The sequence below is a fragment of the Glycine soja genome, chromosome 1 (genome assembly GCF_004193775.1).
Source record: "Glycine soja cultivar W05 chromosome 1, ASM419377v2, whole genome shotgun sequence".
NCBI lineage: Eukaryota > Viridiplantae > Streptophyta > Magnoliopsida > Fabales > Fabaceae > Glycine > Glycine soja.
The window spans coordinates 35,096,687-35,116,333 of record NC_041002.1 but is presented as its reverse complement, the minus strand read 5'-3'; the positions used below and the strand labels follow the sequence as shown (position 1 = coordinate 35,116,333).

The following is a 19,647-nucleotide window of genomic DNA, read 5'->3' as shown; positions in this document are numbered from 1 at the left end:
GTTGCAGTTGGTTGTTGGACTGGTTCTTTGATACATGACTTGTTTAGAAATTCGGGAATGGATTTACATGTTCCAGTAATGCCCAGAGAGGTGTGTTTATGTACAGATTGAAGCCTTGAACTGATCTAATCTTGCATTGTAGTTTTGCCGAAAATGTTTTATAGAATCTATTGGCGGTAGCTACACTAATACCTTTGCTAATCAGGTTATATGTTGTCTCAATAAATTCATGTAACTTTGTCTTTGACTTTGCATCTTGTTTAGTGATGTTGAGTAAGCTCTTATCTAAAATATCATGTATTATTTAACTAATTAGAAAGTTCTGTGATATCATTGTTGTCTGTCTTTTACGTACACATGGTTCATTATTTTTGGTATTCCTTTTCTAGTTTCTCTCAAACAATTTTTTTGAAAACTAAACTTGACTGGGGTTAATTTGATAATATTGAGTATGGATTTTTCAGATTTTAGATTCTTAAAGGGCATTGTTTTCTACTAAAAAAATATTACTTTTGGTTATGTCTTAAGCAGTGAACTATATATATAGCCTGAATCTCGGATGTATCAATTAAGAAACTATTAAATGTTTGTTTATGCCTTTTACTTATGTTTTCTACCAACCTTGCATCCCTCTTCCCCTGCACATGAAGAATGGAAGTTAGAAAATATACATTTTTTTTGTATTGATGTCATCTCCATCTTTTTCTTCAAATTTCCAAGAAAAGAAACTCACAAAGGTATCTATCTATCTATCTTTTCATTTTATGGATCCGTGTTTTTGAGACGAGTTTGTGAATTTAATCGATTGTTTTGAAGATGAGGTTATCATTGAGGAATGCTTTGGTGTTTGCGTTAATTGGGGCTGTGGAAGCAATGACTCCAAGATTATTCTGATGATGCCAAAGAATCAGGAGTCAAAAAGCTTCAAGAATCAAGTTTCAAAGAATCAAGATTCATGAATAATCAAGTTTCAAGATTCAATCAAGTTTCAAGAATCAAGATTCAAGAATAATCAAGATCAAGATTCAAGACTCAAGATTCAAGAATCAAGAGAAGACTCAATCAAGATAAGTACTAAAAAAGTTTTTCAAAACATTGAGTAGCACAAGAATTTTTCACAAAATCTTTTACCAAAGAGTTTTACTCTCTGGTAGTCGATTACCAGAAGGTAGTAATCGATTACCAGTAGCCAGCATTGTTTTCAAAACTGATTTACAAAGTTGTAATTGATTACCATGAGCATGTAATCGATTGCCAATGTTTTAAAACTTTAGATTTCAAATTTCAAGAGTCAAAACTAGTGATAAAACATTTTCAAATCATTTTAAACTTGTGTAATCGATTACACAATACTTGTAATCGATTACCAGTATTTCTAAACGTTTTGATTTTCAAATTTAAACATGAAGAGTCACATCTTTTGATGTGTAATCGATTACACTATAATGGTAATCGATTACCAATGACTGATTTCGAAAAATAAATTTCCAAAAGTCACAATTCTTAAAGTGACTTGTTTCTGAAGATTTTTTCAAAAGTCACAACTTTTTAACTGACTAGTTTTCAAAAGAGTCACAATTTCTAAATGGTGACTAGTTTTAAAGAAATTGCCAAGAGTAACAAACTTTAACTTGAGTCATCAAATGATTATAAATATGTAACCATGGCACGAATTTCATATACAACTAAGACTTATTTCTTTCATTCAAAAAGACTGATTTCTTTCATTCATTTCTCTTCATCTTTCTAAGAGTTTTTGTTCAATACTTTTTCTTTCAAGAAAAGTTCATTAACCAAAAACTTGTGCTATTCTTTTTCTTCATTCACTTCTCCCTCATGACAAAAGATTTCAAAGGACTAACCGCCTAAGATATATTTTGTATCCCCCTCACAGAGAATTCAAAGGACTAACCGCCTAAGAATTCTTTGTCCTAACACATTTGAGGGTACATCCTTTGTGGCATAAGTAGAGGGTACATCTACTTGGGTTGTTATACAGAGAACAAGAGAGGGTACATCTCTTGTGGATTAGTTTAAGTGGAAGGTACATCCACTTGGTTGTTCAAAGAGAACAAGGGAGGGTACATCCCTTGTGGATCTTTGGCTTGTAAAGGATTTTACAAGGTTGAAAGAAATCTCAAGAACCGTTGGTTGCTTGGGGACTGGATGTAGGCACGGGTTGTTGCCGAACCAGTATAAATCTTGTGTTTGTCTTCTTCTTCCCTACACTCTTTAATTTCCGTTGTGTACTTTTAATTGTCGCTTTTACTTTTGGTTAAGTTATTGTTTATGTTCTTTACTTTCTTAACTTAGTAGTAAAAGCCTAGTTGAATCTAGTAACATTAAGAAGGATAAATTTTTAATTAGTCAAGACACATTAATAATTAATTTAACCCCCCCCCCTTCTTAATTATTCCGAGGCCACTTGATCCAACAAGGGCGTTGTGGAACTTGCAGAAGGCTGAGGGTATCCGATTCATGATAGACAAAGATGAGTGTTTGTCCCATGACGTAAAGTACGAGGGTGACACTGTTCATGTCTCTTTCATTGTTATTAAGGCTGATTCTCCCTGGCATTACGACGACGAAGGTGTCGATCTCGTGGCATGTTCTTTTTCACTCCATCTCATTCTATGTTAACGCTTTTATTTTTAGCTTCATCACTTTCAAGAGGTATCACAATTACTCAATGTTTCTTTCTCGTGCACTTATTAGGGCTATTCATATTATCATATATATTATTGATAGGAAGTTTGGGGAAGGGAATAGAACCATAGGTACATGAATAGAAAGAGAACCAACAATAATTGCTTTCTCTTATGCCTGCCTGTTGGCTATTGGTTTAGGGTTTAATATTGGAACAAACCCTCAATTTCATCTTTGAAATATTACCCTTTCTCCTAAATAAACCCTAATGTAAAAAACCTATATAAGTAATTTCTCATGTATTTGAAATCATGCTAATTAGTCCCCCAAATATTAAAAGGCCCTTCAAATTGGTCTCTGAGTTTTACTAAAATGCATCACCTTTGAGACTAATTAAATTGATGAATATTCAATACTTGAGGGATTATTTATATAGTTTTTTATTATTCCAGAGACTACTCTCATAATAGACAGGATAATACTTGAGGGACAAAATTAATAGTTTATTCTTTCATATTGTGAAGCTAAAGCTATTATGTAGCTCTTTGGGCCGAAGAAGCTTTCTATGTTATTATTCACTATAACCATGAAACTGTTATTTGTTTCTAGATCTTGGGATCCGTTGTTAAGCTTAAAGCCTTAAACCCCATTTTGGAAATTTTAATTCATTGACCATGAAGCAAAAAGTATGTTTGCCAAACACCTATGAAGCCAAGGTTAGGAGATAACTACACTGTGCAAAACAGTTCAAAGTTTTTATAGCAAAAATGCATGCTTGTTAAACACCTAATGAAGCAAAAAATTTTATCAATGGTTGGGAGATAACATCATTGTTCAAAATAGTAGTTTTTTAATTTAGAGAAGGATGAGTAGTCATAGAGATGTTGTGCATTATATGTAGCAATTTACATGTATCACCTTTTACAGGCATACATGATACTCCATGACATTCATGCTGTAGTTGAAAGCTTTGAGAAGGCACTGACCTTGGAGCCAAATGATGGTTAGTTACGAACATACAATTTTGGGTCAAGCCTTTGTCATGTACATTTTTCCTTTAGCTTATAGCTTAAACCTATAATCTTGTTGCACATGTGTCAACATATAGAAGCCAAAATTGTTTATGAAACAATTTGTCCTTTTTCAAAATTAACCTCTGAAAGTTTAAAGCAAATAACTTTTAGAACGTCAATATAAAATTAAAGAGCTACCAACTTTTTACCATTTACCCAGACTTTTTATATTAGTCTAATTTTGTAAAGACTTTCATCCCAAATGTAATGCTTTTGTAGGTTTTCAAACTCTTGCATGTTTGAGTCCTTGAAGGATGAAATATTTACTAGCATCATTTCCATCTTCTTCTTGTTAGTATTTAAAATCCAAGTTTTGATGCTCCATGTATATATTGTCCAAAATTTCTATTCTATATCTTAATGCTGGTTAGCAGTTACCTATTTTTGAGATGGATAGTTTTTTTTTTTCCTTTTTTAAAACAAATTGGAAGTCCACATTTAGTTTTTATGTTTGAGTTCAGTAATTATTATTTGCTCTATTTTTTTCAAGTGATTGATGCATTAGTGAGCCAATTGCTTCCTTATGGTTAGACAGAATTCAACCGCCATCACCTTGAGAACATACGAGGCTTTTCTAGGAACACCCTTCAGAACTTAATACATTCTCTTATGATTATGTAGGGTGTGTTTGGTAAACATGATGAAAATAGAGAGGATTAAAATAAATGAAAAATATTTGAATCAAAGTAGAATGTAAGAAGTAAGCAAGACTCACATTATTTTTCTCTATTTTTCTCATACCAAACATAACACAATGTTTACAAAAATATCAAAGTGCACGTATTTGAAATGATTTTATTAATGGCAACTATAGAATGCAATTCTCCTACTAGAGTCGAAGGCTCCTCTAAGATGCTATTCTAGTCCTCAAAATCCCCATGACAGAAAATTTCATTAGTGTACCTTCCTTTGAGAGTATACTTTTCATACGGGTGCCTGGTCATTTTTTAGTTCAATAATAAATAATAAGTAAAATACATTAATATTTTAGATTCTTTGAGAATTTAATTTCATATATCTTGTATAAAAAAATCTTAGAACCTTATTTTGACGATTCATACACATAGTAAATAAAAATTAAAGCAATAAATATATTAATGATAAAATCATAAAAGAGGATAAAAGAACTAAAATTAATAAAAATATGTTTTCTTACTATTAAGAATAATTTTAGAAAAAAATATAAATTTAAAATAAATTTATTGTTATCAATTAAATTATTATTAATTTCTTAATTCTTAATTGGGTCTTGTAAAAAAAATCAGAGTTAGTATTATTTTTAAAACTAGCATCAATTGTTACTTAGATTTAGTTGTTGTCTTAATTTGTGGTAGTACTATTTTCAAAAATCGGAACGGCTGCATTAACATCATACTGTAATATCTTCTCATCGCCTAACTATATTTTCCTTTTTTTTCTCACTAATATAAATTTTTTATAAGATACTGTAAAAGCAACCAATTGCTAACAATTAAAAAGTAAGATATAATTTGTTAAACAATAAAATTTCATGAATGATGGTTAAAAGACCATATATAATCTAAAATGTTTTCTGAGTGTAAAGCAGAATCATGCAGTTAAATTTTAAATGCATCTTGCTCTCTCTTATTATTGCCTATCTTGTCATGGGACTTTATCTTACTTGAAAATGAGGTTTCTCTCTCTTTCAATTTATAGGTCATACCACTTGTTCTTCTTTCTTGGCATTCAATCATATTTGTATTTTTTTACTGCCAATATACTCTCATAAGCATCCGTGGACAGAAACTTTGGAGCACTTGAAAGACATATTAGTTGTTTTTTTTTGTTAATATAAAATTAAGGAGATTGCTTTGACATTACCATATTTGTTTCAGCAGGGTTTTTGCTCATTGAAATTAACACTTGAAGGGAAAATATATTACTCTGTTCACTCTTTACACTTACCTTTTTCTCATCTGTAGCTCATATACCTCTATATCTGTATCCCTTCCTTAATACAACCAGTAAGTCCAGACCATTTGAGTATTTGAGGCTTACCACTCTTGGAGTCATTGGGGCCTTAGTGAAGGTACAACCTCCTTGCAGATTCTATTGTTGAATACACTTGACTATGAGAAGAACAAATTTTTATACAACATTTATGCTGAAAAGAGTATAATTTCAATTAGTAAAAGTATTGTTACAAAAGAAGTTTCCATAAAAGACTATATACTGCAATAACCTCAACTAATAATTCAATTTAGAAAAGAGTAATAACTGATTATTGATTATTATAAATCTATGGCACATAGCTAGACATGTAAATAGTTTAGTTGCCACAAATAATTAGTCATGTTATAATCTTATAATGTTCATGTAGATCTTCAACTATCTGTTAAGTTTCAAATACAATCCTATAACAATTTTCTATGACGTAACAAGTACATACAACTCAACTTGTTAGGATGAGTTCATCGCTATTATTAGGGAACAAAATTTTCTGAACTATTTTATGCCCTTTGTGATATTGTTGATATTTTTTTCCTAGTGGGATGAAGCTATTGTTTTTTTTTTTTGTTGTTGCTTGTCGCATGTACAATTATACTTGAGTTTTGTCGTGTTTAATTTATTTTTTGTTGATATTTCACCAGGTTGATGATACAAAGGTTATAAGTTTCCTTCTTTCAACAGACAGAGATTATTTCGTTGTGCCTGCGAAGTATGGAAATGGGTAGTGAATTGTCAAAAACTGTAAGTTTACTGATCTTATTTTAAACCAATTTGGTTTGACAAAATATTTTGTTTGGATGAATTGAACTTAATTTTTTATTTCCTTCATTTTTCTGAGCTACTTTTTTTGGGTATGCATGATGAACATGTATGCATGTTCCAATACAGTGCTACATAGGAGGTGCATACCATTTATCTGATTAATGTGATTACCACTGAGGAGAGTGGTCTTGGCACAAGACAAATGGTACTATGTGAACTTAGGGAAGCATACCATTTAAGAACTCTTTTTTTTTCATCTTTTGAACTGTTGGTCTTAATATAAGTTTTGTTAGTGGTTGTCACAGGACTGTTGAAACTCTTCTTGACATATTTGGTTGTAGAGGAGTGCTAGCAACACTCTCCTTCTAACACTCTATTATTGGCAGAAATTTATTGGAAATCAAAAACTTTGGTAGGTTCTACTTCTAAATTTGGAGAGAAACTCATCAAATGAGAAGTAAGAACCACTATTGTGATTTACAATAAATTTCAACTAATAATAAAAAAAAAGAGTGTTAGAGAGAGTGATGCAAAGATTCCTCTTGGTTGTATCAAAATGAAATTCGACACTAGTATTTGTAGTACATGGGTGGAAATATTGTCCTTGATACTTGAGATCTAAATCTTTGGAGCAACTGAGCATTATATTTGGAGCAACTGAATATACTACAGCTATTGACATTTGGTCAGTTGGCTGTGTATTGGTTGAGCTTATGCTAGGACAGGTAGGTGGTTGTTGATGGGAGCTCCTTTGATTATGTGATTTAGTATATGTAAAAATGAAATTTGTTTCTTTTTTATTTTTCCAGCCCTTGTTCCTCGGTGAGAGTGGAGTTGATCAGCTTGTTGGGATCATCAAGGTAATCTTTCTAATTATTTTCTTTGTTGTTACTGCTATGTCTACCATAGAAATATATTAAATCTGTCCAGCTCCAATGCCTAGTGTTATAGTTTTGTCACTTTTTCTTTCTTGTTCAGTGGCATTTCTATCAGTTTAGTTATTTTCTTGAAACAGAGACATTTGTCAATTTTCACAATTGTGGGATTTTTGTGATTTCTTAAAAAAGGGATCATTTGAAACAACTTTCATGTTTTCCCATGCATTATCACAAATTAGTGTTCTAGTTTCCATTGAATCTATCTATCATGTTTGGATAGTTCAATTAACTCAATTGTTATTTGTAACACAATAATGCAATGGATGCTGAATTGTGGGTCATTTATTTTGCTTCAACTTTTTTTTATCTTTTAGGCTGAATTAGCTTACTTGGGTGATTCCTTGTTTGAAACACTGATTCTCTGATCAATTTGATGTCATATCTGGTTGTTAAATTTTTTTATAGGAACAAAAAATAGTGGATATTATGTGCTTTTCTTTTTCAGCCATTGATGGATAGAATTTGCAAATAATAATTTATAGTTGTCCAATCTTTATCTGTTTTCAAAAAATTTGAAAATTATTTAATCCTCCTTTATGCTTTTTTGTAGCAAATTCATTAGTGATATTGTCATGATTGTATCATCTTCAATGGCGACGAAACGGTGAAGTTCTAAAAGTGTTTGTTTTGAGATGTTGAATGATCAACATAGGTAATATTGGTTAGTTACTGTATACTCAATTTAAAATAGAATGAAGAGTAGAAGAGTAAAGGCATAAATTGTGCTTGAATTTATTTTCTTAAGGTTTATTCATGTATAGATTGCGGAATTATTTTCTTAAGGTTTATTTTTGTATAGATTGCCGAATTTAAGTTTTAACTGTATAATTATATATAGATTGCTGAATTAGGTTTATTCATGTTGTAGGTTATGCATTCATGTTTGTAATTTGGTAAATTTTCAGGTGTAAAAAATTTGGTATAACTAAGACGACTTAGGTAAGAAACGTCTTAGAAAGTGTCATTTCTAAGACGGTTGTAAGAAGGGAACCGTCTTAGAATGTCTACTTTCTAAGACGAGTCTTAGTTAAGAAACATCTTAGAAATGACATTTTCTAAGACGGTTGTTATCTGGGACCTTCTAAGAAAGTATCAATTTTAAGACGATTATTATCTAGGATCGTCTTAGAAAGTCTTAGGAAGGACACTTTCTACGACGGTTGTTTCCAAACAACCGTTGCTAAATGTCCTAACTTTCAACGACGTTGGATACAAAGACGGGTTATAACCGTCGTTGAAAACCTCTATTAACCATTGTTAAAGGCTTTTTTTGCAGTAGTGCTTAATGGGCTTACCATCAAAACTGATGGTTTCATTGTCTAGTATTTTCACATCTGCTTTAAAGGTTCCCAGCATGTATGCATGGGACTACATTCAGGAATTAGAATATCGAGAATGTTGTGGAATCAACAAAGCTACTTTTTGAACACACTTGATTTTTCAGGTCATTCACCAAAGTATGAGTGCTTTTGTCCGAGAAGTAAATAATCTTTTCGAAAATATAAGTTTTTTTTTTAATTACAAGCATGTTAACAACATGTCCAAAAGATAGGAGATTGTATACATTATGTACCTTGGAATTGGATGAAACTAGACTAAACATTCTAGGCATTGGCCTCATTAGAACTACCTGATCATTATCAATAACCTTCCAATTGAATCAAGGGAACCAAAGAATCAATTATTTAATCATAGACAGAAAGCAACAAACATTAAGGGATAATTAAATAATAAATATACATGTATTTGTCAATTTTTAATCATAAATTTTTTGTCCTCTCACGGCACAATTTACCATACTCTTCAATGTTTTCACCGTGGGGTTTCATATCAAACTTATGTTCTACTTTCCCTTCCATTGCAATCTTGCCACCTAAAATAAATATAAAAGTGTTTACCCAACTCAAGGCAACTAAGCTTCAATGTGACAACGGGGGAAAAACTCTGTATATACATGTGAAATATAACATCAATGTTTATTAATGCTAATTAAAATTAAATAATGGTTGTATTGCTTAAACTCAAGCACCTTCCATCTTGGATTTACTTGTCTTCCCAACATCCCATCCCAACATAAACATCATATTTACAACATAAAATAATTTTTCAAAATCAATATAGGAGGTTTCATATGTTGTTCTGCCAATAAGGATGGCCAATATCTTTATCCTCATCTGAGTCCTCAACCCGTGGTTTTCTCCTATTACTAGATTTACATGGTACCCAAATTTAGTACCAGTACACGTCCCCATTTACTCACACTACTAGAAAATAGGCTTTCAATATCACTTGTTTTTTACTTTCAACATCAGTTTTTAATCGATGTTGAAACTACTGATGTTAACATTATCAATGTTAACATCAATTTTTTAAAAATTGATGTTAACATATACTACACGACATCGATTATTACCAAAACCAATGACGTATAGTAAGAAATATAAAAAAAAAACTACAAAAACAACATCAGTTTTTAGAACTGATGTTGAATTGTGTATTCTGAAACGTTTTCTACATCAATTTTGAAAAAATCGATGTAAAAAGTGCATTTAGAACATTGGTTTTTGGCAATAACAATACTCATAAGGATCAAGAAAATTATAAAATAGTATCAATAACAATACACATGTGACTAACTTATCTTCATTAAAAATACAAATAGTATTACCACTTCATTAATATATTTTTTATCATTCTCCAAAAAGAAAATTAAAGGATAAAACCAAAATTTTCTATATTTATAGGGAGTAAAAACATATTTAACCTAACCTTTCTTTTCTATATTTATATCCAAAGAGAATCCTTTATGTACAGAAGACTTAAACAAAAGAATAAAAACATAGTTTTTGGATGTGCTTTCTTTTAATTAAACTTTTAAAAATTGCTTCATTATATAATAGAAGGGAGAAAAATAGCATGAAATGCCTAAAATGAATCTCATAACTACTTACTTGACATTATCAACCTCAAAATAATGAGGATTTGCACAAAATCTAAAGGCAAACCAGAAGCTATCTGGAAAGCAAGTAAAAGTTAAGCAAATTATTTAGAAAAACAAGAACTAAAATACAAGAACCAAGCTAATTAAATGAACTTGACTCATAATTTAATGAAAAATATTTGAAATTTACATGATATTATGTTTGATAACTTAAGAATCAATTGCAAAAAAAAATTAATTTATGAAAATTCAGATTATAATATATAAAAAATAAAAAATAAAATATGAAAACAATTAGATTATAATATACATTAATAAATTAACATTTTTAATTTAAATTAAAAATGAGGAGACAATTACATGTTGAGTTTAGGGAGTAATCAGAATAAAAAATATATGTGCATTAGAGTTTATTAACTTCAGAATGGAAAATTCTTTTATACTATATATGAAAGCTAAACTAATACCGTACATAGAGTTTATTAATTGGAGAATGGAAAATTGGATGTGACCTCCAAAAATTGCTTGAATCTTTTTTAACACAAGATAATGCCATAGAACTTTTTTCAAGCCCCAACAACAATACCAGTACACCAACTGTGCATATAAAACTAAAATATTCATTCAACAAACTCACTAAGACACAAACATCAACGCTTAATATTAATTGACTATGTAAAAAGGATGAAGAAGAAAACCAACCCGAATGAGATCAAAGAAGGAAATCGAAAGTGTTGAAATTTCCCATCACAACAAGTTTCTAGATTTTATTTATTTTTTCCAGTTGAATATATTTTCAATAAATGAAAAGTGTATTAAAAGAGGAAATGGCACAAAACAGAAGGATCAAATCCCTGAAATCTGTGGGAAGAAAAAATGCAAAAAGAAAATATGCATACAAGCTTACTGTACACTTACATGTAAATAATATAAAACAATTGTATAAACAAATTATCATTTCAAAGACAAACAGCACTGAAGCTAGTGGGCATCCATACATATTTAATTAGAATTGCAACTAAACGAGTGTCTCACATGATATGTCAAGATCCCTTCAAAAATTCTCAAGCTGTGTTTTGAGTTCCCCTTCACTTGAAATGAGCCTCTCTACAGCTTACACAGAATTTCAACTAGAGGAAAATTAACATAAAATGATCTTAATATTTGAATGATGGAAAGAAAATAGAATAATGCCACAAAGGAAGAGTTTCAAAAAAATTGAAGAAAAAAAGCTAGTTTAGATGCATACAATACAACTACAAGCAGTAACAATGTTGTAACAGTAAACAACATACCTTAGTTATCAAAGGATCCTTAAGATAAGCAATGAGTGAAAAATTAACCCACTCTGCATCACTGCATTGATTTAACAATAAGACAAGGGAAATAGGGAACACAAGAAAAAATAGAGCTGAAAACCACGTGGCTAACTCACATTGGTTGAGGAAGCTGGTGTTTTTCCAACAACCCATCCTCGACAAGGCCCTCAAGAGAGATCAAGAGCGTGTTGCCACAATTCACATCCTGAAAAGCAAAACATCAAAACAAATGCATTGTGTTTAAAGAGTTGCGCGAAAACAAAAAATGGATAACCTAACCTAACCGAACCGAACCTGGCCAGAGTAAGGGGATCCTTTTGTTGGCCTTTCTGCCAAGTGGCATGAGAATTATATGGTAAACATTGAATGGAATTTAGATTGAGGAAATCCCCAATTGCAAAAACCCTAACCCCCAATGAAAAAATCAATAATTGCGAAAACCCCTAACCCCCAATCCAAAAATCAAAACATCAAAATCAAAAGGAAAACAAACAAGATAACTAACTCGAATGAGATCGGAGAGAGTGACCTGTTCTTCACGAAATTGACGGTCACGGGCGGTCCAACTTCTTCTTCTTCTTCTTCTAAATCTTCTTCTCGATGGTCATGGACGGAGACTTGGTGTTCATCTTGGGCGATATTGAAAGAATTTCGGTGACTTGGTGTTCATTTCTTAACATGGAGGAGAAACCCAATACAGCTTAAAAAAGAACTATGGCTATGCTATGACTATTGCTATTGAAGTGTTTAAAAAATGAACTAACATTGGTTAAAAAAACCGATGTTATCTACTTATTTGAAAACATTGATTTTTTAAAAATTCGATATTGTTAGTAATTACTTAACATCGGTTTTCTGAAAACCGATGTTAACATTATACTAACAACATCAGTTTTTAAAAAACCGATGTTAAGTAATTACTAACAACATTGATTTTTTAAAAACCGATGTTAAGAAGCTCCAATTATTTATGGAAATGCCACCACGTATAATTTAACATCGGTTTTTCTTGAAACCGATGTTAAATTGGCGATGTTGAATGCATAATTTGTAGTAGTGTCATTTGGATTTAAATTGGGTGAGTTTTCTTATTTACAATTGGGTTACCTAATTCATATTACCCCTATCCATTAAATTTGAGTGGACTTCACGAGGGAGTCACGGTTGGAGAGCTTGACGAGGACAGCCATGGCAATGAGAACATCGACAGCCTTGATGGCAGCCTTGTGGAGGGCGTCAGTGACGATGGTGGGGTGGATGTCGTGGGAGAGGAGGTGGAGGCACTGCTTGAGGAGGGCGCCGATGATGACGATGACGGTGGTGGTGCTGTCGCCGGCAGCGGAGTCCTGGGACTTGGAGAGCTCGACAAGCATCTTGGATGAAGGAAGGGAGAGGGGTTGCCTTAATTCATTTGAGGGAGAGAGAGCATGTGGATAAAGGAAGGGAGAAGGCATCGCGGGCAAGAGCAGAGGCGGAGCCAGACCTCATGCCATGGAAGCTTGGGATCTAAACTTTGCGGTCCTTGAGCGGCATTGAGGTGGTGACTTGGGAACCCTAGACAGGGAGTCGAAGAGTGAGAGCACAAGAGAGTTGAGGGAAAAATGAAATATTAAAAATAGTGAAAAATATTTTAAGATGGTTTTGTATAAACCATCTTAAAATTGCAAAACTGTCGTAAAGCTATTGCATTTATTTACAAAAATGTCACTAGACACATTTTCCACTCCTGAAAATCAATTGATCTACATTTTAAATTTTAAACTAACTAGAAACCCCTTTCTATTTTTAAGGGAGCACTATCATCAATTAATTTTATCTACCACAAACCATTTAAATATCAGAAAATCATAGAGAATATTATTTTATATTTATTAAATTAAATATGAATTAATTAATTTGATTTTTTTATTTTCCCTGTCAGTTATTTTTGTTAGATCGACAGACCATGTAAGCAATTGATTTTTGTCATTTTGGCAGGCATGATAAGCAATTGATTGTCCATTTTTGTCATTTCGACAAACACTATAAGCAACCGATTAGGCCTTATGCCCACTCGGTTAACCTTCTTGTTTGACTGATATGGAAAAAATAATCAGCCATGCATCCAACCGTGTTGACCTTTATCCTGGTTCGGTTATCACTAAAATCAATAGATTTTCCATTAATCTACACTAATTCTTCGATCAACACATGAGGAAAATTACAAAAATTACAAAATTTGGTCACCAACTTATGTGTGTGTGTGTTAAATTAATAAATAAACCAAAATCATACAACTAAAATATTCACCCTAATAATTAGCGATGACTTTATAATGCAAATTATTAAAGGTTTAATTATTCTGCATGTCTTTGAATTTTTATAATAATTTATATAAACTCCTAACCTTATTTTTTTTTAATTGAGTCCCTAAACCTGTATCTGTTACACATAATTAAAAAATAAATACAACTTCAAGTATTCAATTAAAAAAAAACTGTTTACAAACCTATTTAAAAATAACAATTAGTTTAGGACCTAATTAAAAAAATATCAACTACTACAGGCTAGCATTCTCACTTCTACAAGTCCTAAGCTCATTATTCTTATGTTCTTTAATCATTTTAGAACCTATAAGGGTGAAAACACCTGCGGAGATTTAGAGGTTTTTAATTAAATATCTAAATTATTTATCATTTTTAAATAGGTTTCTAAATTTTTTTCTTTCTTTGAATTGAGTTCCTAAACTTGTATTTATTTTTTTAATTAGGTCTTATGGGACATAATTATAAAATAAATACAATTTCATGTGCCTAATTGAAAGGAAAAAACACACTCAACCACCCGAATTGAAAAATTTAGTTAAAGTTGATGAACCTAAATACTAATATAACCGTTATTAAAATAAAACTTTAATTTAAATTAAAAATAATACTATATACTACACTTAAATTTTATAATTATAGTTTTCATTTTTAATAAAAAAGTATACCTAAGAAAAGTATTAATTTAGTTTTAATTTTTATTTCAAACAAAGTTGAGGAGGGAAAAAGTGAGGTATATTCCATTCTAGTTTCGATCATACCTAGGCCCATCACCTGAAACATGGTCACGACCATGAACGTCAAAAAAAAAATATGGTACGCTCCCGCCAAAATCAATTGGCGCGCTCGCTCTTCACTAATGCTATATATAAAAAAATCAGAAGCTTTTAGTGTTACACACACACAATCAATTGGCGAGCTCACCCTAATTCAGATCTGTGCTCTCTCTTCGGCGCTCCGAAACGCAGCGTTTCGTCCAACCTCAGGTGAGCGTTCGTGTATCTCATCTTCGTTTGCAAAACCATTTTCTTCTCTTTCAGATATAAAAACGCCGAATCTGCTTTTTCCTTTTCATTTTCCCCAATTTCTTCCAATTTGTTTCGATTTCACGCTAAGTTTTGACCTTTTATGCCTGGAAAATTGTTTCGTTGTATATTTTCCCTCCTTAACTGCTTTTTAAGGTTAATTTTATGGGTTTTTAGGAGTTTCTACAGATTTTTTTTCTTTCGGTGTTTATGCTTGAAGAATGAATTCAACTATTGAGTTCTTTTGTTGTTTAAATTTTCTGTTGCGAACTCTTGATATGGAGATAGGATGTTGAAGCTAGTCATGAATCCATTCGATTTTTAGGGTTAATTTAGCCGTTGGAAATCTATGGCCTCTAATGTTCAATTTTTAAGATTTGTGTTAATTCGATGGTGGTATGATTTTGGATCTATGCCTATATGTTTTGTACATTTTGTGATTTGTTTGTGTTTTGGTTGTTCTGCGTGTTTTCGCTTCGATTTGAGGTTGATTCCCTTTTTTGCTTCGTTAGTGGTCCTGATTGCTACAGATTTAGGTTGATTCTCTTCTCTCAGAATTGCAGAATTGATTTTGAAAATCCAAAATCAGTCATGATTTGCAAGTACTATTAATGAGTTGCCTTAAATCGTTGTTCTAAATGCTTGTTTTTATTGTTTCCAGTGGTTTGTAATTCTTGACAGATTTAGGGGAATATTTGAAGAACACTGTGCGAAGATTGTGCTTGTGTGTAGAGCAATAGAGCATCCATATGGAGCTACGCTGTTGTGGTCATCTTCATTTCATCCAGGCTATTAAAGGTGATTTAGTTACAAAAGCCCCAAATGTTGTTCGTGGACAACCAAAACTTAAATTTAAAAAGCTCACTGACATTTATGATGGCTTATTGTCTCATAATGATGATGGAATGGCTGAAAGATCATGCTTGGGTGAAATTGAGGAAAGCCCTGTGAAAACCAAGCCTGATGCTTCCATATGTAATGTCAATGATGATGATGATCAGAGAATCATTAACTTGGATGATGACAACTTTGACAATTTTACCTTAAGCCAAATTAAAGCAAGTTGCAAAACAAGGAAGCGAAAACACTCACAAGGTCTTGACTCCTCTAAAATAAACATGAAAGTTGAAGATTCGTCATTCCTGGAGGACTACAGAGAGGAGCAAAGGGCAGCAGATGATTCTGATTTCCTGCAGACTCTCAGTAGCTTGAAATCTAAACTATCAAAGAATATGAAGACGAAGAAGAAAAAGTGCTTTGAAGAACCAAGCCCTACTGATACCCAAGAGATTATGCTAGTCATCAAATCTGAACCTGAAGAGATCCTAAACAATCAAGAGTTCCCACCCTCTAGCGAAGAGATCCTAGACTATCATGAGTTCTCACCTTCTAGCCAAGAGATCCAAGACTGTCAAGAGTTCTCACCCTCCTGTGAAGAGATCCAAGACGGTCAAGAGTTCCCACCCACTAGTGAAGAGATAAAAATTGATCAAGAGATCCCATTCTTTAGTGGAGATTCAGTTGCCCTTGTTGAAGTGAAATCTGAGGTTCCTGAAGCTGATTGCTATGGCGAGCCAGATGACTATTGTATTATAGAAAGCCAAGAAGCAGAGATAATCTATGAATGGAATTTGGAGAATGAATTAGATGAGTGGCAGGAGCGTGTTGATTTTATTCCATTACGAATGGTGAGGCCATCTTGTATGGATATTGTGATAAGTAATTATCAACTAAGCAATGACCAGTCTCCATACATGCCTGCAATAGAATTTGAAAGTGAAGAATGCATCATCAATCCAGATCTCCATTACATCTCCCCACAAGGAATCTGTCTGGTTGAAGATCATAACTCTGATATTCATGACAATCAACCCGATGGTGACACTGACACTGCTGTCTCATTACCTAATGTGGTTACTCATAAAGACCTTGATTGCCTTGGTGTAGAGTTTAAAGATGATAATATTATCCTCGATGACTGCAGTAGTAATGAATTTACAACTGGTGCTGAGGATCAGGTAGAATGTAGCTCTACTATGGAACATGACTGCAGTAATGATGAATTTACAGCTGGCAATGAGGATCTGGTAGAACCCAGCTCTACTATTGAACATGACTGCAGTAATGATGAATTTACAGCTGGTAACGAGGATCAGGTAGAACCCAGCTCTACTATTGACAACAGCAGTAATGATGAATTTTCAGCTGGTTCTGAGGATCAGGTAGAACCCAGCTCTACTATTGAACATGACTGCACTAATGATGAATTTACAGCTGGTAACGAGGATCAGGTAGAAGCCAGCTCTACTATTGAACACGACAGCAGTAATGATGAATTTTCAGCTGGTTCTGAGGATCAGGTAGAACCCAGCTCTACTATTGAACATGACTGCAGTATTGATGAATTTACAACTGGTTCTGAGGATAAGGTTGAACTCAGCTCTACTATTGAACATGGCCCCAATCCTGATGAATGTCTGGTTTGTCACTCAGATGATCCACCTGAATATGAGGAGAAGCAATCATTTGCTTCTGTAAACATTGCTGAGAAGAGACATGTCAATGTGGCTACTGATGAACTTACTTCTTGGGATGAATGTGATGGTAGTTCAAAGCTGCATCATTCTGAAAGGCTATTATCAACAAGAAAGGTAAAAATATCATCATAAAATTTATATTTCACTTGGTTTATATTATTGCTTCTTCTCACTAGATGGTTTCACTTCAGGCGATTTCACCATCTTCAGAGGAAAGGCTCTGTAAAGCTGTGGAGTCGGTTAATTTGAATCATAAAAACAATTTGAGTAAGTGCCTTAAGTATTTATGCTGTGATCTTGATCTATAAGTACAATTACATGTTTAAATCTGCTCAGCTTTATTTTTTCAAACTATAAACTCAACAATCCTGGAAAGAAATATGGATTTTGTTGAAAGAGGTAAAATGTGGTTGTATAGCTATAGGCTACGTAAGAAGTATCACGAAATGGGAAAGTTAAACCCTGATGGGGTTGGTGTCACGGTCATACTAATGTTTGAAATAAGTAATATTTCCAACTTTGATCCACTATCTCGAGAGTTCAAATCTTAATGAAGTAAAACAGGCTTTTATTTACTGAGTAAAAATACTTTTTCTTGAACTCTAACGAGTCCATTTCTCTCTCTGCCAATTGTCAAATCTAACTTGTTTCTATGAAAACACCTATGGATTTCTTTATTTGATGTGTAATTTCTTTTTATCACACATTTGACAGCTTCTAAACACTTAGACCTTTTACCACATTTTTATTTTACTTATATTGGGTTATAATGATCGCAGAATGCAAGGAAAAACTATACTTTTCTGAGAAGACTGATAAGATGAATAGTACTGCTGAAGGGCTTGATGATATCACAGGAGCTCGACTAACTGATATCTTTAACAAAATTAGTGTTATTCCTAGGAGTAAAAGAGTTTCCCAACCTAGAGGCATTTCCAAGAATGCTCATTCTTCTCGCCAAGCAACCCGCATAGGGTGCAACTCTGTACAGAGTTGCTCAAAGAGTGCAATTGCATTTACACAGCAGCAGATGCATGATGCAGAATGCCTTGCTATGAGACTCACGAAGGAATTGAAGTCAATGAAGGACATTGTGGATGATATGTTACGATCTGAATTCTGTCTAAATACGTCTTTGAGACATAAAGTAAATGAGGTATGATAACCACAATGTCATCCCTTCATGTTTATGGTTTCATTATTTGCTCATTATGTCCATCAGTAAAGCAGATTCCGATGGCTATAGCTTTTCTTTTCCTATTTTAAACCGCTAAGAGTTACAAAGTTCTTGTAATTTCAATTTCTCTAGTGGAAAATTAATATATTTATTGATTAGTTGAACATTTATTGATCATTATTGATTTCCAGGCAAGAATGGCTGTCAAGAATGCCACAAGAGCTGAAGAAGCTACAAAACGATGCCTGGCCTTCATGTCAAGGGATTGCAGCCGTTTCTGTAAAATAATGGTTTGTTAATCCCCTATCACTCTTAAAGCTAGTATTAATTTTTAACAACTTTTATGGTTAATTACTGTATGATTAATTACTGATCTTGATCAACTTCAGAAATTTGCTGATGATAGTCCATCTCCTCAAAAACCTCCTCCAGATGTAGTGCGTAAAGAGAGGAAAAAAATAGCCTTCGCTGATGAAGCAGGTGGAAAGTTGTTCCAGGTTAAGTTCTATGAGGATGACGCAGTATCTTTGTCCAAATCTAATTGAAAGAGAAAGAATGTTGTTCTAATATGCCATTTTCTGTACAAATTTTCAGTGCCCTACCATTCATTGTATTAGTTCTTTTTCTAGAAATGCCTTATATTTTAACTGATGGGGGTGGTTCCTTCCTATGTCAGAAGTTGATTCAATTGATACTGTATAACAAGCGGCGTTGAGTCAAATTTTCAACTTGGGGATTTATGCTTGTGTGTGCGGAATTATAGTAAACATACTTTAGATCCAGAACATGTAGGTGTAAAAAATATTTTAGTTCTCAATTTTACAAAATTGTGTCATTCTCTTTATACAATAAAGATAAGACATTGTAATAATTATTTTTACATTAATATTCAATTAGAAATCATTTTGGGTATAAATAATTATTATAAAATTCAACATTCTTATCATATATAAAT

At 32.6% G+C, this 19,647-nt stretch overlaps 2 protein-coding genes across 3 annotated transcripts; both read left to right on the top strand.

The window, feature by feature from the left end:
- The first annotated feature begins 2,478 nt into the window (after positions 1-2,478).
- LOC114367398 (mitogen-activated protein kinase 5-like) lies at positions 2,479-7,755 on the top strand. Its single transcript, XM_028324608.1, has 7 exons — positions 2,479-2,604; positions 3,574-3,649; positions 5,663-5,769; positions 6,332-6,411; positions 7,069-7,177; positions 7,262-7,312; positions 7,705-7,755. The coding sequence occupies exons 1-7, from the start codon at positions 2,479-2,481 to the stop codon at positions 7,753-7,755; spliced, it is 600 nt and encodes a 199-aa protein (XP_028180409.1).
- A 7,100-nt stretch (positions 7,756-14,855) lies between these two features.
- Positions 14,856-19,432, top strand: LOC114415076. Of its 2 annotated transcripts, none has more exons than XM_028379601.1 (6): positions 14,856-14,939; positions 15,640-17,629; positions 17,707-17,782; positions 18,295-18,671; positions 18,884-18,982; positions 19,082-19,432. In XM_028379601.1, the coding sequence occupies exons 2-6, from the start codon at positions 15,728-15,730 to the stop codon at positions 19,235-19,237; spliced, it is 2,610 nt and encodes an 869-aa protein (XP_028235402.1). In that variant the 5' UTR covers positions 14,856-14,939; positions 15,640-15,727; the 3' UTR covers positions 19,238-19,432. The 2 variants fall into 2 exon arrangements, with proteins under 2 accessions (XP_028235402.1, XP_028235411.1); XM_028379610.1 differs by having other exon boundaries at positions 14,859-14,939; positions 15,660-17,629.
- Positions 19,433-19,647: the final 215 nt, after the last annotated feature.

Bases quoted from the DNA above. Each gene is read 5' to 3' on its own strand.
- LOC114415076 (XM_028379601.1), top strand. From the start codon at position 15,728: ATGGAGCTACGCTGTTGTGGTCATCTTCATTTCATCCAGGCTATTAAA. The intron at 18,672-18,883 runs GTATGATAACCA...ATTGATTTCCAG, and splicing joins TGAGACATAAAGTAAATGAG to GCAAGAATGGCTGTCAAGAA. The intron at 18,983-19,081 runs GTTTGTTAATCC...GATCAACTTCAG, and splicing joins GCCGTTTCTGTAAAATAATG to AAATTTGCTGATGATAGTCC.
- LOC114367398 (XM_028324608.1), top strand. From the start codon at position 2,479: ATGATAGACAAAGATGAGTGTTTGTCCCATGACGTAAAGTACGAGGGT. The intron at 3,650-5,662 runs GTTAGTTACGAA...TCTCATCTGTAG, and splicing joins GACCTTGGAGCCAAATGATG to CTCATATACCTCTATATCTG. The intron at 6,412-7,068 runs GTAGTGAATTGT...TTGATACTTGAG, and splicing joins CCTGCGAAGTATGGAAATGG to ATCTAAATCTTTGGAGCAAC.